Here is a 23,024-nt window from a genome sequence, read left to right as displayed (position 1 = left end):
CCTCAGGCAATAGGTTTATCCTGGTGCTGGTCGACCATGCAACCAGGTATCCTGAGGCCATCCCATGGAAAACTGTAACTGCCAAGTCAGTTGCAGAAGCTTTACTCGGCATATTTACTAGGGTTGGCTTTCCTAAAGAAGTTGTGTCGGATCATGGCAGCAACTTTATGTCGAAGTATAGGCAGGCTATGTGGAAAGAATGTGGGGTCACCTATGGGTTCTCTTCTGCATACCACCCCCAGACCAATGGTCTGGGGGGGCGTTTCAACAGGACGTTAAAGAGCATGATTGGGGCTCTGGAGGAGCCTCAGAGAAGAAAGTGGGATCTTCTTGTTTCATGCTTACTGTTTGCCTACCGAGAGGTACCACAGGAGGGTGTTGGCTTCAGCCCCTTCGAACTTCTGTTCGGTCATCCCGTACGGGGACCCTTAGCCATCGTCAAGGAGGGATGGGAGATCCTCACCTTCCCTGTTACTACCAACGTAGTTGATTATGTGCTAGGGCTCAGAAAATGGATGGTACTTCTGATGGGTTTGACTAGTGATAAAATGAAGGCAGGGCAAGCGCTGGTGAAACATTGGTACGACCAGAAAGCTTCCCTCATCAACTTTACACTTGGTCAGCAAGTCCTGATCATGAATCTCATAAGGCCTCGAGCTTTACAGGACAAATGGTCAAGCCCTTACCCAGTGGTGGAGCCCCTGGGTGAGGTTAACTATTCAGTGGACCTTGGAAGGCCTGGACAGGCTCCAAAAGTGTTTCACGTGAATAGGCTGAAGGCTTTCGTCCCAAGCGTCGAAATCGCAGCACTGCTACTGGCTTCAGATGTTGAGGAAGAGGAGTCTGAACCTCTCCCCGACCTGTTCCTAAGCAGTCCTTCAGATAGCTCTTTTGAGGGTGTCCGAGTGGCCCCTCACCAAAATGGACAAGGCTCAGTGGTTTACCTTGGACATGAAGTAGGTGGAGGGAGGATACAGCCTCTACCCAGTAAAGTACAAGCAGTACAAGACTGGCCTACCCCCACTACGCAAACCCAAGTGAGAGCCTTCTTAGGACTCACGGGGTATTACCGCAATTTTGTGGCAGACTATGGCACCATAGCTGCCCCTCTGACTGCCCTCACAACTCCGAAGAAGCCCAAGAAGGTAACTTGGACCGACGAGTGTGAGAAGGCCTTCAATGGCTTAAAAGACTCCTTGTGCCAGGCCCCTGTCCTCAGGGCCCCAGATTATCAAAGACCTTTTATCGTGCAGACGGACGCCTCTGACACTGGGATAGGAGCTGTACTATCACAAGTAGATGAGAAGGGTAAGGAACACCCTATCGGTTTTATTAGTCGCCAGCTTAAGGACAGAGAGCTCAGATGGTCCACGGTAGAGAAAGAATGTTTCTCTGTTGTGTGGGCCCTAAGGAAGCTGAGGCCCTACCTCTATGGGACCCACTTCACTGTGCAAACTGACCATAAGCCGTTAAAGTGGCTAATGAACATGAAGGGGGAGAATCCAAAGTTGCTTAGGTGGTCCATAAGTCTACAAGGCTTCGACTTCACTATTGAGCATAGGCCAGGTGTCCAACATAGCAATGCTGATGGGTTGTCCAGAATGTTTAACCGACCTGAACAAGAGACTCATTCAGGGGTGGATTAGTTCCCCCTGTCCATAGTCTGGGAGGGGCGAGTGTTAGGAAAGATTTCGTAATTGTAGGTAATTTTCCTTCCATGTGGCAACCCCTAAACTTTTTGCTGTTGTTTTTCACCTTGTTCTTGACTTTGCCAGAGAAGTGCAGCCTTCTGCCGCACTCCTCTGGGCTTTCGCTCCTTTCTTACGGGGAAACTGACATGCCCTTAAGACAGTCAGTACCGGGGAACGCTGTTTCCCGTAGTTTCTTTTATCATGTTGCGGCTTTAGTGCAACATGACACAAGAGGGCACTGTAAGCTAAGTTACAGCTCTCTTGGGTCTCTAGCCTTCTACAGGCCCTAGATACTCTTTTAGGATGGTATTTTGATCGGTGCAAGTCATTCAGGAACTGGAATGGTGGCAGCGATCGTTTTGTTTATTTTGAGCTCCTTTTGGCGTTCTGAGCACGTTTTTCGCACTGAACCCAAAATGGTGGCCTGGCTCCCAAAATGGCCAGACCACGAGGCTCCTTTGTCCTGTCCACTGACCGTCTTGCTCCCTTCACCTTCCCCAGGTCGAGCGACCCGGGGCCTTCCTTATTTGGGCATGTACTTTCCCGCGAAACACGGATGCTTTCGCGGGCTTCTACATGTCGTTTGTGTGCCTCCAGGGTGTGGGCTGGGATGTCTGGTCCCAATACACATCCTGGGTGCCAGAGAGTCTAGGGTGGTGTGAATGCCTGGGACCACCGTGGTCCGTGATTGGTCCACGTATGGTATGTGTGTTGATGAGCGGATCTCCCATTGGCTCCCCTCCGTTTTGGCGCGAAGGGAACTGTGGATAAGAGGGGGCTGGAAACACCACTACCATGTCGATCTCCTGAGTTCTCACGAACGAAGGAATACAGGAGCCAAGTATCCTGCAACCAAGAGGCTGGACCGAGGAATCGCTGATGACCCGCTGAAGGAATCCTCCTTTGCACTGCTGTCGTCCTGTGAAACCCTTTCCTCCTTTGATCGAACCAGAAGGCCTGTACTGGTGCTTCGACCTTTGGAATAGCAGGAACAGCTATTCCCGGCGACTTCATCATCTCCTGCCAAGTAAGCCTTCGGAAGCGTCTCTGGGCCATCCAGTTGACTGACCAGCTTACAAGGGAGTCCTGCTCTGTAACCGCCGCCAGGTTGTGTTGTATTTCGAGTCCTTGTCACTCTCCCACGCTTCGTACACTTGGCGTTCCCAAGTCTGAAGGGAGGAGTGTACATTTGGCTCGAATACACACGGCCGCTCCGTTGTCCTGCTGCGGCAACAAACTGTGCTGGTTTCGTCGATTGGGACGTCTTTTTGCTCTACACGACTACGAGGCGTTCCCTGCTCTTCTGAACCTGCCAGCTGCTGAAACTAACGTGGAGAAGCCTGGGTCTGCTTGCTTCGGGGACCGGTGAGTAGTTTAGCTAGGATCTGGTCGCCCTCCTGCAGTAGCCCATTGCTTTTCCCCGCTGTGTAAAAACAGCACCCTTTTGTCCGTACTCGCGCTCTGCTTCTGCTCGCTGTGGAGGCTGCGCTTGAGTCGCGGAACCTGTTCTCCTTCTGTTGTGCACTAACCCGAACTGCCTGACTTCCTCCGAAGAGCTTCTCCTTTTGCCCGTTGGCACCGGCGTGGCAGGTACTTTGAGCACAAGGCTCCACTCTTCGCAGGGCTCGGACTTCCATCTAGTTAGGTGCCTCTGAAGGCGAACTGAGTCTAAAGCGTTATCGCACTGCCTGTTTTCCTTCCCTTTCAGGTGGACTACATATTTCGTGCTTATAACGCTAGCGACTGTTGTATTTGTATATATATTGTGTTGATATGGTATGTGTTGGATTAGTATTGTGATATTGTGATTTTCTCGCTACGGTCATTGTTTTAAAGGCCTTAAAATAAATGTGTATCTATTTTTGATATAACAACTGTTTGGAGTAGTTTGTAAGCGCTCTTGCTTTGTGTGCTCATTGCGGGCTTTCAGTCACCCTCACCCCTCTTGAGACCTAGTCTTGACCGCCGCGATCGCTACCTTGATTGGTCTGGCTTGTCCAGAGGTTACCCTGTTCCAAGTAATTAGGTTGGCCTTCTGAACTTCTGCGCCACCAGGACAGAGTTCAGAAATCCGTCTTAACACCATCGCTATTCAAAGGCCTTGGGAAGTTGAAGGACAGGCAAATAGAACTCCACATCGACACCAAGGTCCCACCCATAGCTCAACACTATAGAGGAATACCCATAAACATTCAAAGACAAGTAGAAAATGAACTAACCAAGCTGCTGGATGCAGACATTATTGAGCCGGCGGAAGGACCCACCCCATGGGTCTCCCCAATCGTACCAGTACCCAAGAAGGACTCCCAAGACATCCGAATATGTGTGGACATGAGAAGGCCCAACGAGGCCATACTAAGGGAACGCCATCAAGCCCCTAGGATAACGGACATGGTACATCTGCTAAACGGTGCCACCGTATTCTCCAAACTGGACCTCAACAAAGGGTACCACCAGTTGGAACTGTGCAAAAGTTCACGATACATAACCACTTTCGCCACCCATCTAGGACTCTTCCGCTACAAGCGGTTAAGTTTCGGCGTGTCGTCTGCAGCTGAAATTTTCCAAGCAGAAATTCACAATGTCATCAAGCATGTACCCAACTGCTTGAACTACAGCGACGACATCCTGGTGTTCGGTCAAACTCAAGAGCAACACGACGACACACTAATGAGAGTGTGCATGGCTCTGGAAGAGGCACAGCTCACACTAAACAAAGACAAATGTGAGTTTTGCAAGAAAACATTCTGTTTCTTCGGTCACATATTCTCTGAAAAGGGAATGACACCCGACCCGGAGAAAGTCAGCGCACTCCGAGAAGCCCCGCCACCCGCCACCACATCAGACCTCAGGTCTTTTCTGGGCCTTGCGAGTTACTGCACCCGATATATAAGAGACTTTGCATCCATCAGCGAACCTCTCCGAGCACTCATCAAACTCAACACAGAATTCACATGGTCCCCACAGTGTCAAGAAGCTTTTCAAGCAATTAAAGATCGCATATCCGACGCCCGGAACATGGCATATTTCGACCCCAAAAGAACGACAGAACTCATCGTTGACGCCAGTCCTGTAGGCCTAGGCGCCATCCTGACACAACTTGACGACAAAGCAGAAAGCAAGAAACACATAATATCCTATGCCAGTCGAAGTCTCTCCAAGACCGAACAAGCCTACTCTCAGGCGGAGAAGGAAGGTCTGGCCGTAGTGTGGGCTTGTGAACATTTCTACTTGTTCCTATACGGAAAACCTTTCGTAGTGGTGACAGACCACCAAGCCCTCACTTTCATTTACGGCAACCCTCAAGCGAAAATGCCTCCACGCATAGCTCGATGGGCCCTCCGGCTACAGGACTATCAATTCTCCATCACTCATAGACCTGGGAAAGAACAGAACCCTGCTGACTTTCTTTCGAGACACCCGAAGGACGCGTGTGGACCTGAACCATCTATAGCTGACCAGTACATACGATATGTTATCAACAGCAACAAACCTCAAGGACTGGACATGGACCACATCATTAGTGAGTCCAATACGGATCAAGGGATACAAACCATCCTCAGATGCGTAGAGACAGGGCGATGGAAGCACGCTAAGCAAATTCGAGAAATTATGAACGAAGAGATCAAGAGGGATATCACATGCTTCTTAGCTGTGAAGGAAGAACTCGCCAAATCAGATGAAGGGATGCTGCTGAAAGGGACAAAGCTAGTGATACCACGCAGTCTGCGCCAGAAGGTACTCGAACTCGCTCATGAAGGACACCGGGGAATTGTGTCCACCAAAAGGATGCTGAGGCAGAAACTATGGTTTCCCCATCTAGACACGGCAGTAGAGGAACTATTACAAGACTGCCCCACCTGTGCACTGGTAAAACCACACACCTCCCCAGAACCCCTAAACATGACCACACTCCCCAAAGGAACATGGGAAGAAATAGCTGTTGATCATTTTGGGCCCATGGAAGGAGGAGAATACATTCTGGTGGCTGTTGATGAATACTCAAGGTACCCTGACTTACAGATAGTTTCTTCCACATCAGCCCATCATACCATACCAGTGTTAGACCGGATGTTCGCAACGTATGGAGTGCCCAAGGTAGTAAAGTCCGACAATGGACCTCCATTCACTGGCCAGGATTTTCAGAGATTTGCTGAGTACATGGGCTTCAAGCACCGAAAAGTGACACCCCTATGGCCACAGGCCAACGGAACAGTCGAGCGCTTTATGAGCAACATCAAGCGTACCACACAAATTGCCCGCATCATGGGAGAACCGGTCGAGAAGTTGTTGTATTAACTAATGAGAGACTACAGAAATACTCCCCATAGCACTACGGGGAAAACACCATCAGAGGTGATGTGAGAATCCGCCTGAAGCCCAAAGCCAAATGTAACTCCTGGTACGACTCGGATCTCGTCACCCTAAAACGCAAGTGCAGGGTGGCAGAGAGGAAATGGCGTGCTTCATGTTCATCCTCTGACAAACTGGCCTGCCGCCTGCTCCAAAGGCAATACCGGATCTCCGTTCTCACCAAGAAGAGAGCCCTTATCCAAGCCCGCATCTCTGAGGCATCTAACAACTCGGCCGAACTCTTTAAAATCTGCAAGGAGCTGGCCAACCCTTCTGCAGTCTCTACCTCTCCTGTCCCCTCCCAGGCCCTCTGCACTGCACTGGCCTCGCACTTCATCTCAAAAACTCAGGACATCCTGTCCTCGCTCTCCTCCTCTCTCCTCCCTCCCTCTCTTCCCGGCTCTTCCTCTTACTCTCTTGCAGCCGCCCCTCCGCCCTCCTTCTCTGCTTTTCCACCTTTTTCTGCTGATGAGGTTTCCAGACAAGTCCGATCTATGAAAGCCTCGTCTAAACAGGTTCACCCCTGTTCCTCCAAAACCATCAAGGACCACATCGACTCCCTGGCTCCTGCCCTGGCTGACTTTTGCAACCACTCATTCGCCTCTGGAGTCTTCCCATCCCCCCTCAAGCACTCCCTTGTGCACCCCCTCCTCAAGAAACCCTCTTCCGACCCCTCCTGCCCGGCCAACTATCGCCCAATCTCCATTACTCCCTTCCTGGGCAAGCTCCTGGAGAAACTGGCCATCTCCCAGCTTAACCTCCATGCTGAATCTGTTGGTAATCTTCATGACCATCAATCCGGCTTCAGAGCGGCCAGAAGCACGGAAACTGCTCTCCTGAACATCCGTGAGGACCTGCTCCTGAACCTCGATTCCAACACTCCCTGTGTTCTCATTCTGCTCGATCTCTCCTCTGCCTTTGACACTGTCAACCATGCCATCCTGCTCAACCGTCTCCGTGATAACCTGGGTATCACTGGTCAGGCTCTGGCATGGCTGACCTCTTTCCTTTCCGGTCGACCCTCCCAGGTCCAAATGGGCTCCTTCCTCTCTGACATCTTTTTCTCCACCTGTAGTGTCCCCCAGGGATCCAACCTCTCTCCCTGGCTTTTCAACCAGTATCTGGCACTCCTTGCCCACCGCATCGCCGCTCTCTGCCCCCACTTCCAGTGCTATGCGGACGATACCCAGCTCATTTTCAGGCTACCCTCGGCCTCCTCCTCTCCTTCCCTCATCTCTTACTGTCTGTCTGCTATCCAGGAATGGTGTGCCGCCAATGACCTCTGCCTTAACGCCAGTAAGACTGAGATTCTACTCATCGGCGCACCCACTCCCTCCTTCCCTGCAGCTCTCTGGCCGGCCTCCCTTGGCCCCCTTCCGGCCCCTACCTGCAAGGCTAAAAACCTCGGGGTCATCTTCGACTCCACACTCTCCTTCTCTCCTCATATATCTGACGTCTCTAAGAAGTCACACTACCAGCTGCACCTCCTCAGAGGTATTCTTCCCTTCCTCTCCTTCCCCCAGAAGCTCACTGTCTCCCGAGCCCTGGTTCTCTCAAGGCTGGACTACTGCAACAGCCTCTATCTTAATCTGCCTGCCTCCACTCTCCGCCCTCTGCAACTTATCCAGAACAGAACTGCGAGACTTGTCCTTGGCCTCAAGCCCAGGGACCGTATCTCTCCAGGACTGAAATCTCTTCACTGGCTCCCAGTGGCTGCGAGGATTAAGTTCAAAACCCTCTGCATTGTCCACAAGGCCTTCTGGGGCCTGGGGCCTAAATACCTTCAACTCTCTCTTCCTAAATATCTTCCTTCACGAGCCCTTCGCTCATCCGTCTCCAACTCCCTCATGGTCAGCCGCTTCTCTAAGCAACGAGCTGGGGGTAGATCTCTCTCCGCAGCAGGGGCCTCCCTCTGGAACAGCCTTCCTGCCTCCCTGAAACTTGAGGAGAACCATCTCCGGTTCCGGAAGCACCTCAAAACCTTCCTCTTCGCTTCTGCCTTCTCTCTCCCTCTCCCCTGCTAAACCTTCTTAACTCCCCACTGAATTCTGCACTAAACCTGTATCTGGGCCACTCTCAGCGACCTCGGTCCAGGGCCCAGCCACTCTCCACTTGCACTGCCCCCCTGGCTCCCCCTGCACTGTGGGACTGTCACTGTATCCCTACAGCCCCCTTCCCAGCACTTCCCAGCACTTGCTCTGCACTTACCTCGCACTTGCCACCAGCTGGCCCTTTTTATTTATCATTTATTATTTATTTTATTACGCTACTTACCTTGTACTGCACTTTCCCCCACCTCCTCCCCCTGCACTTTCTCCTTTTCCCCTTACCTCTGCACTTGCGCGATCTGAATGACACCTGGCCTAGTAGGATCGTTTGTCTGTCTTCCCCTTGTTTCCCTCCCTCCCTGCCTCGTCGCGCCTTGAAACACTTGTGTATAGGCGCGTTACAAATACCATATCATATCATATCATGTTCGGGCGAGCAATACGAACACGGATACCCCATGTGACCAGTGAGGGAGAGAAATACACGAGAGATGATGAAATGAGGGAAAAGGACACCTCTATGAAGGAGGTCATGAAAAAGGCAGCTGACACCAAACGGCGAGCAAAGAAAAATAACATGGAGCCGGGAGATTTAGTGATAGTACGTCAGCCCCAGCCTCGGAAAAATGTAGCCCCGTTTAGCGAGGAGCCTCTCATCATCATCCACAAGAAAGGGTCACTCATCACAGCAGAAGGAGACCAGAGGACAATAACAAGGAACTCATCCCATTTCAGGCGGGTATCGAGAGCCCCAGCCAGAGCAGAAGCTAACGTGAGTGACGAGATCACTCCATGGGATGCTCCCTATGACGGAGATAGAGAAGATTCCGAAGGAGAAGAGACTCCCGAGAGAGGAACAGACATTCCGACAGAAACGGAAGGTCGACCAGCTAGGAAGAGGAAAAAGCCCCAACGCCTCATTGAGGAAATGAACTAGTTGGACTAAATGTTTAGTAATGGGAGGATGTGATGTCCTCACTTCCTTATCGTTTGGAAGGAAGTCCCATGTTTATGTTTATACACGGGCTGCGACCCATGTACGCATAGGGGCGGGGTTAGCCGCCCATGTGGGCAGTTAGAAGAAAGATCCCGAGCAATAAAGATGTGTTGCACCCCAGCTCCGTGTGTGTCTCTTCCTATGCTGTGGCGGGTCGAGAGTTCCATGTAGGAGGGCGAGGAGGTCCACAGAGGGGATACCACAGAAACAACCACTTTTCGCCAATAAACAAATGACAATCTATCGAGCGTCGTCATCATCAATTTGTTGTTAAGCACAACGTTCGCCACTCATCGGTCTCTTGGGCCTGTGAACAAAATGTGGCGGGCAAGCGGGTGGACAGTTGTTGGTTGATGAACCAAGTGCTTAGAGCCTTGCAAACTAAAGGAGGTCGGAATGCCCTGATTACTTAATTACACTTACGAGTCCTACTCTTCCTCGTCCCAGTCCCCAAAGAGGCGGGCCAAGAAGAGCGAGGATTACTAAAAAAAAGAAGGGTTGGGGAGGGGTAGCTATGATTAAGGGATCAGGCAGGTGGGATGAATGGTAAAGGGCTTCCTGAATTCCCCTGTTGTAAAGCGGGCGGTTCCCTGGTTGTAAATCGCTATATGTTGATGTTTTGCCAGTTTGAGGTTGCTTCGAGGCAGCACAAAAAACTTTCTTTTTTCCAGGTGTCCTCAAACAGGCGGCACATAGAACTATACCAAGCGGGCCTGGGCACTTCAGCAATGCAACAGAAAGGGCACAGCAGTGCGCAAATCACACCAGTGATGTTTTTAATCTCCATAGACCCAACCTCCTTAGACTCATCTTCAGGAACACTCTTGACATGAGACTAGTCCCCTCACCATCACTATCTTAATGCGAAATCCTCTCAGCTAAACTCCAAACCTCACACAAAAGTACCACCTCCATTCACCTTATCTATAGACCTCCAGGACCCTCAAACGCCTTTGAAGAGGATATAACGACCTTAGTGTCTGAGAATACCAAAACCACCTCGTAAACCCTTATCCTAGGAGATTTCAATTTAGGCTAGAACGACCCCAACGACATTCCAGCGAACTCCCTAGCTAACACTCTGGTCGAACAGGGTTTTTCTGAAACAATTCACCCTCCCCACTCACGAGAAAGGAAGTACCCTTGATTGGGTAGCAGATTTAAAATGCAACATCTCAGTAAACAGCATTACACCTCAAACATGGACAGACCATTACCTTATCGAGTTTGAGCTCAACACAGCCTCTGTTCATAACAAAAGATGTCCCACAGCACCTCCATGCCTCACCAGAAACAAGCGGAATATCACAGCTGAGGCAATCACGCCCCTTGTTATTCCGACTCTTAATGCCTTACCTAACACAAGTGACTCTAACGTCCTTGTAGATGCCTATAACGCATCCATGATCAAAGCTATCGACTCAGTAGAACCTCTCAAAATGCACAAAGGAAAACCAAGAGCCCATGTGAATTCTTGGTTTACCCCTGAGCTAAAAGTGCTCTGCACTGAAAAAAGAAAACTAGAAACTCTTTGGAAACTTACACCCTCCCATGAGAACAAAACAAATCTAGTTTCCATCTCTACCAAATATAAAAATGAGATCATTCGTACCAAACGCGAGATCTATAATAACAGAATAAATCAAGCAGGCTCTAGAAACAAAGAACTTTTCACCATCCTGCAAGAAATGGAGTCACCCAACCCACCCACAGATATATGCTTAAAAGACAAACTTTGGTGTACTAACATTCAAAGTGCACTTACCAATAAAATTACCAATCTTCAGACCAAAATAGCGGACAAACGCGAACTGCTTACCAACCAAGCAACTACCAAACCCCTCACGGAAGCACAGAACCACCCACCTCCTCACCTACTACCTCACGGCTTCAAATTCGCAAATGTAAATATACCGGATGTACAAAAAATCATTGCCTCTCTGAAACCTTCCAACTGCCAGGGCGACAGCTGTCCAGCACAGATTATTAAGGACACAGCCAGAGACTTGGCACCATTCATTACTAAACTCATCAACTCTTCCTCCACCAGTGGTGTAGTACCTAGCAACCTGAAGGAATCTTGGGTACTCCCACTACTCAAAAAAACAAACTCTTGACCCCACCATTCCAACCAACTACAGACCAATCACTACGGTCCCATTTTTACTAAAGATTTTGGATAAGGTTGCATATCTGCAAATACAGGACTACCTTGAAGCTAACAAATTCCTAGGAGGATCTCAACAATCTGGTTTTAGACCTCAACATGGGACAGAAACCGCCCTTGATGACATAAAAAGCCATATTAATGACCTAAAAGACAAAGGTAGATTTGCCATCCTGCTCCTTCTAAACCTGTCTGCAGCGTTTGACCTGGTTGATCATAAGGTACCCTGCGATCACCTGGAAACGGCAACATTCTTCTCCAAATCTGCCATCACACGGATACAATCGTTCCTAAACAAAAGGACTATTTGAGTCTTCTCTCCCACCGCAGCAGATGATCCCATTCCGATCTCCTGCGGCGTACCCCAAGGGTCCTGGGTCTCGTCCACTTTGTATAACATCTTTACAAAGCTGCTGTTTGACAAACCGGACCGTCTGGGTGTCACCTACACCAACTATGCAGATGACACCCAGATACTCATACCCCTGACAGGCTCATATGACACAGATTTATTTTGGGTAAACAAAATTTACACCATCATTCAGGCATGGATGGCCACCCATGGCCTATGCCTGAAAGATGATAAAACGGAACTACTGCTAGTAGGCTCCCCAGCCAACTTAAACAAACTTGGCCCAATTACAACATATTCAATATAGATGGGAATAACATTCCAATCGCCAAAGCAGTAAAAACACTTGGCTTCTACTTTGACGCTACCTCTAACTTTAGTAAACAAGTAAACATGACCGCCTCAGCCACTGCCTACACAGGCAAACTGATAAGAGCCTGCAGACCTATGCTATCGTCTGATAATTGCCTCACCCTAGCCAGAGCTCCTATAGGCTCCAAACTGGACTATTGTAACAGGCTTTATCTAGGCACCAACAAAACAGTAATTAACAAACTCCAGACTATGCAGAATAATGCTCTCAGAGCCGCATTAAATATACCTAGAAATTAACACATCTCAGCTACTCGAATACAACACAAATGGCTCTCCATAAATGAAAAGATCAAACTCAAATCCTCATGTCTGACGTTCAAAGCACTGAACCACACAGTCCCCCCTACCACACTGAAAAATTCACCTGGAGATCATCCACACGCCTCACCAGATCTTCGGACACTTTCTGTCCGACAATCCCTAGGTTTAACCTAAAAAGTACCGGCGGTTCTAGCTTCCCGGTACTGGCCTCTCAACTTTGGAACTCCCTCCCATCAGACATCAGGGCTTTACAAGTATTCGACCACTTCAGGAGAAGAGTTATATAGCCTGGATACTAAGCAAGAACGAAATAACCACTGTGTATTACATGTGGCTAGACAAATACCTCTTGTTAGTTGCCTAGTATTGATGTATGTATTTACCAATGTGCTATACCCATTTGAATGTATGTACAAACTGCTTTTTGCCACATTCATGTAACTGTACTTCAAAGCGCCCAGATACCTCTGGGTCAGGTGCGCTATTTAAATAAAATAAACAAACAACCAAACAAACTCCAAGACTTAGCATGTACAAAGCCATACCAAAGGCAGAGCCGCCACTAGACCGTATCAAGAGTTGAGTGGGTACTGCCAGGATTCAAAACCTGTGACTGCAGAATGCACACATATCAAAACCTCTCACCAGTTCTTCCAAATAATTATGTACCAATTTAATCTGTTATTTTCTTGGGAGAAGAACCCTCTGCCCCCAAAAACCTATGGGGGAATGAAACATGTTTGCTGGGGTGGATATTTATATCCCACTTGTTTATAAGTTCCCTGTATGTCATAGGCCTATGTCCAGTCTTGCCCAGGAAACCTGAGGCAGCCAGCAATGTCCTGCATATCACAGGCAACATGATCTTCACGGCCTGTGCTATGCACTTTCACTCGCTACACGCCAAGCCTGGCTGGTACTTACAAAGACAGCGATGCCCGTCAGAATGGCCAACGCAATGACGATGATGATAGCTGCAAAGCCCGGGGAGATGGTTTTCATGTTGATGCGCGGAGGCTCGTTGTCAAAAAACAGAACCCGGATAGACTCCTTGTCCACCTCCAGGCGCCGACCATCTAACTCCACAGAAAACTTGCTGTTCTTCAGCTGCAAAACACAAGTTCACATGACGTCAATCTATGTGTAGGTGCCGTCCTGCAATTTATGTGATGCTAGGGGGGAGGGGTATAATGCGCTCTTCTGTCATTTACATGAGCTCAAGGCACTGAGGACCGTCCTGTGTGATCACTCAGGAACTTGACTGGGGCAGCTGGGGATGTCCTGCCATGGAACTGCAAGGAGGTGAAGGCAGTCCTCTTGACAGCGGGGGGACATGCTCCTTCCCTATCTCCTTCATGTGTGGGTTGCTGCTAACTGAAGCCATCATCGTTATTTCCTTCGGGTGCTTTTAAGAGTGATGGCGGCTGTCAAGACCCTTCCTTGTCTAGGTTTGTGTGATGGGTGAAATGTGCATGAATGGCATGGGCATCAGATACCCCCCTTCCCCCACAGACGCTACCCTGCCTGTCTTGTTTCTGAATGTGCCACAGGAGTGCCTGTGCAATAGCAGGTTAGTATTCGGAGTAGATGGTGTCGCCCTGGCATGCAGATGACAGTGTATAGTCAAGTCTCTACCATTGGTAAAGTGTGCAGACATTCCCCTGCATGCAAGTCGATCCATTATGTTGGGCTTGTCTGTGTAAATAACAAGTTATCTGATGGGGCATACTTAACTGTGTTTAACCTGAGCAGAAATGGACAGGAACGATAATACAGTACATCAAACGAAAGACATTTTAGAGAACAGTCGCTCAATCTTCTCCTCACTTTTACGGACCATTAAGGCCCACGTCTCCCCCACTTTGCCCCTCCCTTCCCAGTCTCTTCCTCTCCCATGAGCCTCTGCAGACAGTTTCAATTGCCTGTTCTCTCCCGACCACTCTCTAAATCTGGTATGTGTTAATATCCCCGCAAAAATATCGCCATACAAAAATATCGCCATATTTTTGCTGCTATATTAAGGCATGGAACCAGCGGGGGACACCGCCGCAACCCCTGCATTATTTTGAATAGAGCGGGGGACACCCCCGCAACTGCTGCTCCCAAAAACCCCAAAAATTATACCCCCAAAAAATATTGCCCATGGCCATTCCAGACGACCTTATATACAGCGATATTTTTGGTGGGGATAATATGTAGCAATACCCTATATTTCTGTCTCAACCCCCCCTTGTACCTCTGGAGTGTCTTTGTATGCCCAACGGCATTGTTATCGGAAGGGACGGGATATAAGGAAAGGGATGGGATGGGGACAGGATGTGACGTGGGAGGGGGAAGTTAGCTAAAGGCAGGAAACTGGAGAATAAAGAACAGTTGTCTCAGCCCCGGTGAAACCAGCCCTACTGTGACCAGTCCACACAGACCAAGAAGAATTCTAACCCACGACTACACACTCAACCCGAGAAGATGGAGTAATGAGGCTCACGCCTCGGTATCCAAAATCACCACTGATGGATAAAATCTATCAGTAAGAAGAAGACGCGCCCTGCGTCTTCTTTCATAGGGAAGCACTGTGTGGGAGAACAGTGTGGAATTCCTCGAAAGCCCAGAGGATTCCCCAACGCAACATTGGCGGCAAAGCAGTGAACCCACACTGCTTGTGGCAAGGAGGGGCCAGAAAGCTACAAGCCGAAGACAGGCGCCCCCTCCAGTGGCAGCCAGGTGCCTTCCTATTGCAGCCAGGTATCATGAGGACGTGCAGTCAGCAGCCGCGTGACGGTGGTGAATGTAATAGGGCGAATTCGGCCCTTTCGGCCCGCGGGGGCGGCGATGATGCTGGGGAACACTTGAGGAACAGAGAAAACCACTGAGAGGGCTGAGAGGATGCCCAGGTTCTGACAGGCCAAGGAAGACGTAACTGTGGTGAGAGGAAGCAGCAAATCACAACCAATGTGGCGCATGCAGCAAAAAAAGGTACACAAAGCCTTTTTATGAACAAACTGAGAAGCCCCGTAAAACGTCCAGCAAATAAAGGCACATACAGCCATTCAAATACAAACTGAGAAACCTCATAAGCTAACTCCAATCAACAGTCCAAAATGTCAGAGGAAGACATAGCTGCCACGATGGCCGCAACACCACAGAACTTGTTTCAAGTGCATCTACAGGAATCCCTGTCCCTACAAATAGCTGGGGATTTTGATCTCATGGAAACAAGCAACATGGGGCCCCGGTGGGCATCATAGGTCAGAGATTTTAAGTCTATATTGAGCCGATATGCCCACTCAATGAATAAAAAAAGAATTCCTCATCACATTGGCGGTAGGACGGCTATGAGAGGTATCATGGATGAACTACCAGAAGATACTGTGGACACTTTGAGAGGCCTCAAAACTGCGCTGAGAGAGTATTTCACACCACACACCAATGTGGACTATGAGAGGCACGTATTTCACACCACAACGCAAACGAAAAGAGAAACCCAGGACACAGTCATGAAGCGGCTACGCATAAGGATGAAACACCATGCATTTAATGACTATTCAAACAAAGAGGCGTTGAGATCCCAGATAATTGCCGACTGTGAGTGGATGGAATTCAGGAAGAAGTTACTCCAGAAACTGAGATCCCTGGATAAGATCCTGAGGCTGGCATGCTCAGAAAAGGCAGTGGAACATCAATTCGAGGCAGTGAACATGCTGAAAAGGCGGTTTAGGTCTATTTAATTGAAAAAATTGCCCTTTACCAAATTTTTCTTTTCCGTTTTTTTGTTTGAAAATGCTTGAGGAGACCCCCGCACCGCCTGCCCCCCACCTTAACCTATTCCCTTACCACACCCCACATCTATATTAAATTAAAATTGATCTAAATTCCCCCCAAAAAACCGACCCCAACAATGTGGTCAATTTGGAAAAGGTCAACTGGGCCACGATCAAGTATGCTATTACTAAAAATACTAGCGGTGAGCAAGATATGGTCTCTCTCTCTCTCTCTCTCTCTCTCTCTCTCTCTCTCTCTCTCTCTCTCTTTCTCTCCTCTCTTTCTCTCCTCTCTTTCTCTTTCTCTTTCCGCTGCGGGTATGAATTTCCACACAAAGGGCCGTGTCTGGCAATTAGCCAGTTATGCTCGGCGTGTGGTGAAAATCACTTCAAGGCAGTATGTTGCGTGTCTCGTAGTGCAGCTAGGGGAGAATGGATGGCCTGCTGATAACAAGAATGAAAGAAAGGCATATGCAGTGATAACCATGCCGACAAACGTCCTGCAATACCGGGAAAAACCAATGGGACTCTTACAAAGAGAGCCCAAGCAGGGAAGAGACAACACAAGAAGAAATGAAGACACCAGAGAGGAGGATGTCAAGCTCATCGGTGATACGCCAACCCATAAAGGCGCAACACAACATAGGGTACCTCGTCGAACAATCGCCCTCCGAAAGTGGGTCAAGTTCATTGGCAGATGAACAACAACGCAAAGGTTACTTATATGCCCTATGAAACCAGCAGGCAAAGGAACAAAGGCCAACTCTGTTAATCCAAATTACCAACCTACAAGCAGAGTTCTTAGTTAACACTGGAGCTACCATTAATGTAATTAGTGAAGAAATATACAAGAGCATCCCGAAAGCCCCACAGCTAAGACCTCCAGAGGTGGACATAGATCCCTACGGTTCCAAGACACCATTACTGTGTAAAGGATACTTCGAAAACCACCTGTCAATACAAGACACAATCCAAGAAATTACTGATACATGTTCTAGTGGCAACTGCGGAAAGCGGATGCATATTAAGCTTCTAGGCAGCCCTGGACATTGGGGCTCATACATGTATTGTATTGTTTAATGGCGCATAATAGACACAGTCACCAGCTGTTCCTATCACTAAGGGACTTGGAAAGCTAAAGCACAGGCAAATACAACTGCACATTGATCCAACCATTCCTCCACTCGCCCAACACGATCGAGGCATACCAGTGAATATACAACACCAAGTGGAAGAAGAGCTCCAAGGGCTCTTGGAACAATACATAATAGAGCCGGGGACAGGACCCACTCCCTGGGTGTCCCGCATTGTACCTGTTCCCAAAAAGGGGTCAGACACCATTAGGCTCTGTGCAGACATGGAAAGACCCTATCAGACTAACATGATGGAGAGACCTGATACATCTACTGAACGTGGCCCATGTCTTTTCCACACTGGACCTCAATAAGAGGTATCATCAGCTGGTGTTGAGCTCGGAGTCTCAATACATCACCACATTTGGTGCCCCAACTGGGTTAGTACTGATATAAAAGACTTAGATTTGGGGTGTCATCCGGAGCTGAGATATTCCATGCTGAAATCCACAATGTCATCAAGCACATCCCAACTGTTTAAACTACAGTGATGACATTTTGGTATTCGGAAAATACACGGAACAGCATGACAACACCTTAGCAAGAGTATTAATGGCCTTGGAAGCGGCTCATATCACGCTCAACAAGGACAAATGTGAATTTTCAGAAAGGCACACTCAGGGTTTTCGTGCACATTTTCTCTGTGCACGGAATGAAGGCAGAGCCAGAAAAGGTGGCGACCCTCAACAACACATCTCCACCCACAAACCTATCAGAGCTGAGGTAATTCTTAGGTGTTGCAAACTACTGCACCCAATACATAAAAGACTTTGCGACCTTCATTGAATCCCTGACAGCTTTCACGAAATAGCACGCTGTGTTCCAGTGGTCCAGGAGCTGTTAAGAGTCATTTGAGCTCTTCTAGCGTAGAATATCCTCTGCGGACAACATGGCCTATTATGACAGGCACACATAACTGACAGTGGATGCTAGTCCAGTGAGACTTGGGGCCATTCTGGCATAAGAGGATGAAGACTACTCACAAAGGAGGCACATGGTATCCTGTGCAGGCAGGAGCCTGTCAAAAAGAGTGCAGGCACACTCCCAAGTAGCAAAGAAAAGGCTGACAGTAGTCTGGGCCTGTGAACACTTCCCTTTATTCCTGTACAGGAAACCATTTACCATCATAACCGGTCATCAGGCATTACTGTTTATGCAAACCACAGGCATGGATGCCTCTGAGGATAGTGAGATGCAATTTGCGACTGCAGGACTATGCTTTTGATATAAGGCATCGCCCAGTAAAGGAAGAGAATCCTGCAGATTTCTTGTCAAGACATCCCCTAGAAACAGTAACCCCGGAACCTTCTATACTGGATCACTATATACATTACGTGGTGCATGAAGCGACACCCAATGGAGTGGATAGTTTACAGATGCTACATGAATCCGAACACAATTGGGCTTTTCAAGTTATAATGAGGTGCTTAAAGATGGGGTGATGGGAACATGCCATATAGATGGGTGAGGGGTCATCACAATAAGTGCATCATAAAAAACTAAAGCTTGATGTTGTCGAAGGTGGAACTGTCACTATCGGAAGACGGCCGAAAGGGACCAAACTTGTCATCCCTGCCACACTGCGATGCCAGGTGATGGAGCTGGCACATGAAGGACACAGGGACATTGTATTCACTTAACAATTACCACAATAAAAGGTTTGGTTCTTGCAATTGGATAGTCAGGTGGAAGAGCTATTAAAACTGTGTCCCACCTGCACCATCATAACACCCCAGACACATCACGAACACCTGCAGTTGGCCAAGTTGCCCGAGACTGTGTGGGATGAAGTGGCAATTTCCTTCTTTGGCCCAATAGATGGAGGACACTATGTGTTGGTTGCTTTGGATGAAAATTCATGGTTCCCTGGGGCCCACATAGTTGTGTCCACCGCCGCACACCTCTCTGTGCTGAATAGGATTCACACGGCATATGGAATTCCCAGAGTGATCAAATCAGACAACAGACCTCCATTCACCAGCGAAGACTGCAGAACATTTGCTAAATACATGTGTCTCAAACATAAATGAGTCACTCCTTTGTGGCCTCCTGCCAATTGGATGGTAGAAAGGTTTATGAGAAATCTAAAGAGAGTCCTCCAGATCGCACACCGTACTGGGAAAACATTTGAGCAGGTGTTATATCAGTTGTTGAGGGACTAGAGAAACACACCTCACATCACGATGGGGAAGTCGCCTTCTGAAGATATGTTTGGGCACCATGTACGAACTAGAACATCAAACCTTCTGAAGCCTTGGGAAGCTTATCAGGAAGATAGCAAGATGAGGGAGCAAGACGAGCAGTACAAAGAGAAGATGAAACCATATGCGGATGACAAACGACAGGCAAGAGAATCAAGCTCAGTGGTAGGGGATGTGGTCAACATTTCAGGTGGACTCGATGGTGATTATTCAGACAAAAGGGTCCATGGTAAATGCCGAGAATGGCAGCAGCCAAGTCACACGGAACTCCTCACATTTCAAAAGAATAGTGGGGGGCGAGAGGGTTAAGGAGAGATTTAAGTGACAGTGAGGAAGATCTCAGCAACTTAGATGGTTCATACCAAGGGGATAGGGAAGAGTCCGAGAGTGATCCAGGAGAGATGCCTGAAGTGAGATCATCAAGACAAGGAACAGGTGCTCGACTACAGAGACCTCAGCGGGTGAAGACCTGGCCTAATAGTCTCAAAGAAGGGGTAAGGGAGGACAGTTCATCAAACAAGGGGGAGATTGTGGTGTCTTTGTATGCACATCAACATCATCATGGGGAAGGGGCGGGATGCAGGGAAAGGGATCGGGGACAGTATGTAAAGTGGGGGGTGGGAGGAAGTTAGTTACAGGCAGGAAACTGGAGAATAAAGACTAGTTATCTCAGCCCCAGTGTCTGTGTCTTCCTTTGTAGGGACGCACCGTGAGGGAGAACAGAGTGCAAGTCCTCGGAAGCCCAGAGGATTCCCCAACACATCAATCTCTATCCCACTTTATGTCTCCCTTCCTTACAATAGATACTTTATGCAGGAAGCAATAAGGAATGCTAGCTAAGGACTGGGTTGATAATAGATAGTTTTAACAGAACTTGCAATTGTGCAAAGCACTGACTATGACAAAATGACTATCAATCTGCAGTTTAGGGAAGGGCTAGTGGCTAAAGTTCCACTCAGCTCAAAAGTACTATTAAACAAGCAGTGATCCCAATCACAAAGGTAAAACGGGCACAGCGAGACAGGTATACAGGTAGACCTCCTTCAACTGTTTTGGTAACACGGGATATGGGCAGGCTACACTCTTCAAGGGGGGTGATGGACGGCCATCAATGACTTTGACGGGATAGCTCTCCGTATCCGTTATCCGCGGTATCCCTTGAGATGCTGCCCAAGCATTGTCCATAATGAGACCCGCAGCACCACCAAGGCAATCACCTCAAGAGCCCTTCGGGAGTTAAACTTCAAAGTAACCTTGAGGACCAGTAGGTCAGTGCCGTCATGATGGGAGGCATGCACAGTTTCGTCAAAGGTAGTAATGGGATTGAAATCCTTCTCCCGGTCTTGAGCCCCTACAATGGCTGGAAGACAGTGTTTCCCGATCTCCGGAGAGGTGGCAAAGGGCACTCCTGAACCATATGGTCCTTTAGAGCCACAATATATACATAAACCTTAATTTCGCTTCCTTTTATGCTTGTCTGAAGGGGGCCTCTTGCAGCCCCTATCTGAATGGGCTCGCTCTCAGGTTGCGGAGAATGGGTCGCAGGCAAAGGCATCGATGGAGGTGGTCGAGAAAAGGTGGTGCGTAGCTTTCCCCTTTCCTGTTTTCTCTGCTGCAGATGAAAATCCAGTTGTAACATCAGGCGGACGAGGCACTGTTGCTAATTCGTCCTTGAAATTGTCCGAAAGACCATGCCTAAATAAGACAAATTGCGCGTTGTCAGGCCAACCAGTTTCGGCAGCTAACTAATGACATTTGCAAACATATAATAACAAGTCCATAGAATGTTGGTTAAAGTCCAACAAGGTTTCTTGGGTGGAGTAGGATAAATCTTGACAAGCGAACATCTCCTTAAGGGTGGTTATGAAAATCTTGTAGTGATCAAGCAAGAGACTGTTAGCAGTGACCAAGGGCATAGCCCAGGCTAGGGCGTTCTTGGTCATGTTAGAAATCATGAATCCCATTTTGGATCTATCTGTAGGCTATAAATGGGTACAGAATGAGAAATGGACAGTACAGGTGTCCAGGTAGTCATTTCAGAGGGTTACCCTAAAACATTTCAATAGAAGCAAAGGCAAAGTATGGATGCACTGGGTTGGAATCTCTGGTAGCAGTGTTTTCAGCATTTAAGGTTTGTACCTCTGTAGTAAGTGCCCGAACGGCTTACCAATTCCTGGATTTGTAAGGGATCCATCTCCAGTGGTGTACTGGATGGGCATCGCAAACTATTAGAGTTGTCCTCACCTTGCTTCTTTGAATGCGACAAGTGGTGTACAGGTACGGTCGGCCCCTGTCAGAAGCCTCTGTACTCCCTGGTGATGGAAACAACCAGAGTCCAAGGTGACCCCCATGGTTCATGCCCCAATGAGGGAAAACCCCAAACAGTGGAAAACCCTCAAGAAGGCGGTGGAGCCAGGATCCAGTGAGGTGAATACCAGATAAATATTGAATGGGGCTTGAACCCAGACTTCAGGAAGCAGGAAAGGAGGGAAAAAAAACAAGATGCAGGAAGGGAGCAAAGGAACACGGTCAGGGAAGCAGGCTAAAGTGAGGAAGAACACAAGAAGTACAGAGAGGCACAGGGAAGTGTTCGCAGTAGCACAGGAGAGAAAGCAACTGCAGTACTGCGACTTGCCAATGCCTCCGCGAGAGCGATGATAAGGCACTGGCGTGTCACGTAATCAGCACCTAGACCATTCAATCCTAGAGCGTCTAGGACCTGCCATCACAACAGCGCCCATCTTGGATGGATGGAATGAGGTGTGCATTCCCCAAGGTTTCCGGTGCACAGTGCCACTGGGGCCAGAGGAACGCATCCCTGACAGCCACTGCTCATGGTACACTTTCCACTCAAAGGTAGATCCTTCATCAGGATCATCTGAGTCAAGAGTTTTATCTAAGTTGTCTTGTGGAATGTGAGTCTCCTCTTCCCACTCATGTTCCTATCTCACTCAAGATGCCTTTACAGCCTCTGCTTGGAGCATTGTCTGATATATAATTATTTACAACATGACAAATCTGAGCCTGGAAAATCCATGGTTCTTGCTCCCAATGGTGATGGCTTTCAATGCCTTTCTCTGTCAATGATGAAGCCTAGAACTAAGGAGAGGCTGCTGTTGCTCAGAACGCTCACCACCCTTCATGTTGCTGAAGCAAAGGCTTGAACAACAATGTGGAAGCCATCTTTCCATTCAGTGATGTTTGCACATGCTGATGCATTTACATATGTCCCACAACTTTCACAGGCCTGTGCTGATGCAGCTAGGACATTTTAGAGTGGCCTTGGCCCACAACTGTCCAGCCCCCAAAAGGAAAAGACTTTCAATGCAGTCTACAGCATCTGGCTCTGAAGTCCTCAACCGTCCAATCACATACCATTTTGAAAGATACGTTCTTCCCAACTCTGCAGAAATGTAAAACCCCAAAGCTACCGCCTGCTGAGGGGGCCACAACACAATCATAGGGAGAGAGGACAGATGCTACAATGATCCACAACAGTGCAACCAGGACATGACCCACAAAATCCAGAAACTGCTAGTTTCACTAGTGCAGGAGCATTGTTTCCTAGAAACGTTTAATGTGGTCATCCAACTATCCTACTATTTTAGCAGCAGGCACAACATTGTGCATAATCTTGCCAAATGCTGTTTCATCATATCACTAGGTAGGGTACATTTGGCCCTGACCA

General features: G+C 48.4%; 1 protein-coding gene across 1 annotated transcript in view; it reads right to left on the bottom strand.

Moving 5' to 3' along the window:
• Positions 1–23,024, bottom strand: part of LOC138526772 (epithelial cell adhesion molecule-like) — a 412,232-nt gene that overhangs the window by 39,060 nt on the left and 350,148 nt on the right. Inside the window, exon 7 of the mRNA XM_069637456.1 lies at positions 13,169–13,351. Within this exon, the coding sequence (XP_069493557.1) occupies positions 13,169–13,351 (183 nt within the window). The remainder of the gene's footprint in view (positions 1–13,168; positions 13,352–23,024) is intronic.

The sequence above is a fragment of the Ambystoma mexicanum genome, chromosome 14 (genome assembly GCF_040938575.1).
Source record: "Ambystoma mexicanum isolate Mex_15411 chromosome 14, UKY_AmexF1_1, whole genome shotgun sequence".
Taxonomy (NCBI): domain Eukaryota; kingdom Metazoa; phylum Chordata; class Amphibia; order Caudata; family Ambystomatidae; genus Ambystoma; species Ambystoma mexicanum.
Note: the sequence above shows the minus strand (reverse complement) of the source record. Positions and strands in the feature narration are given on the sequence as shown.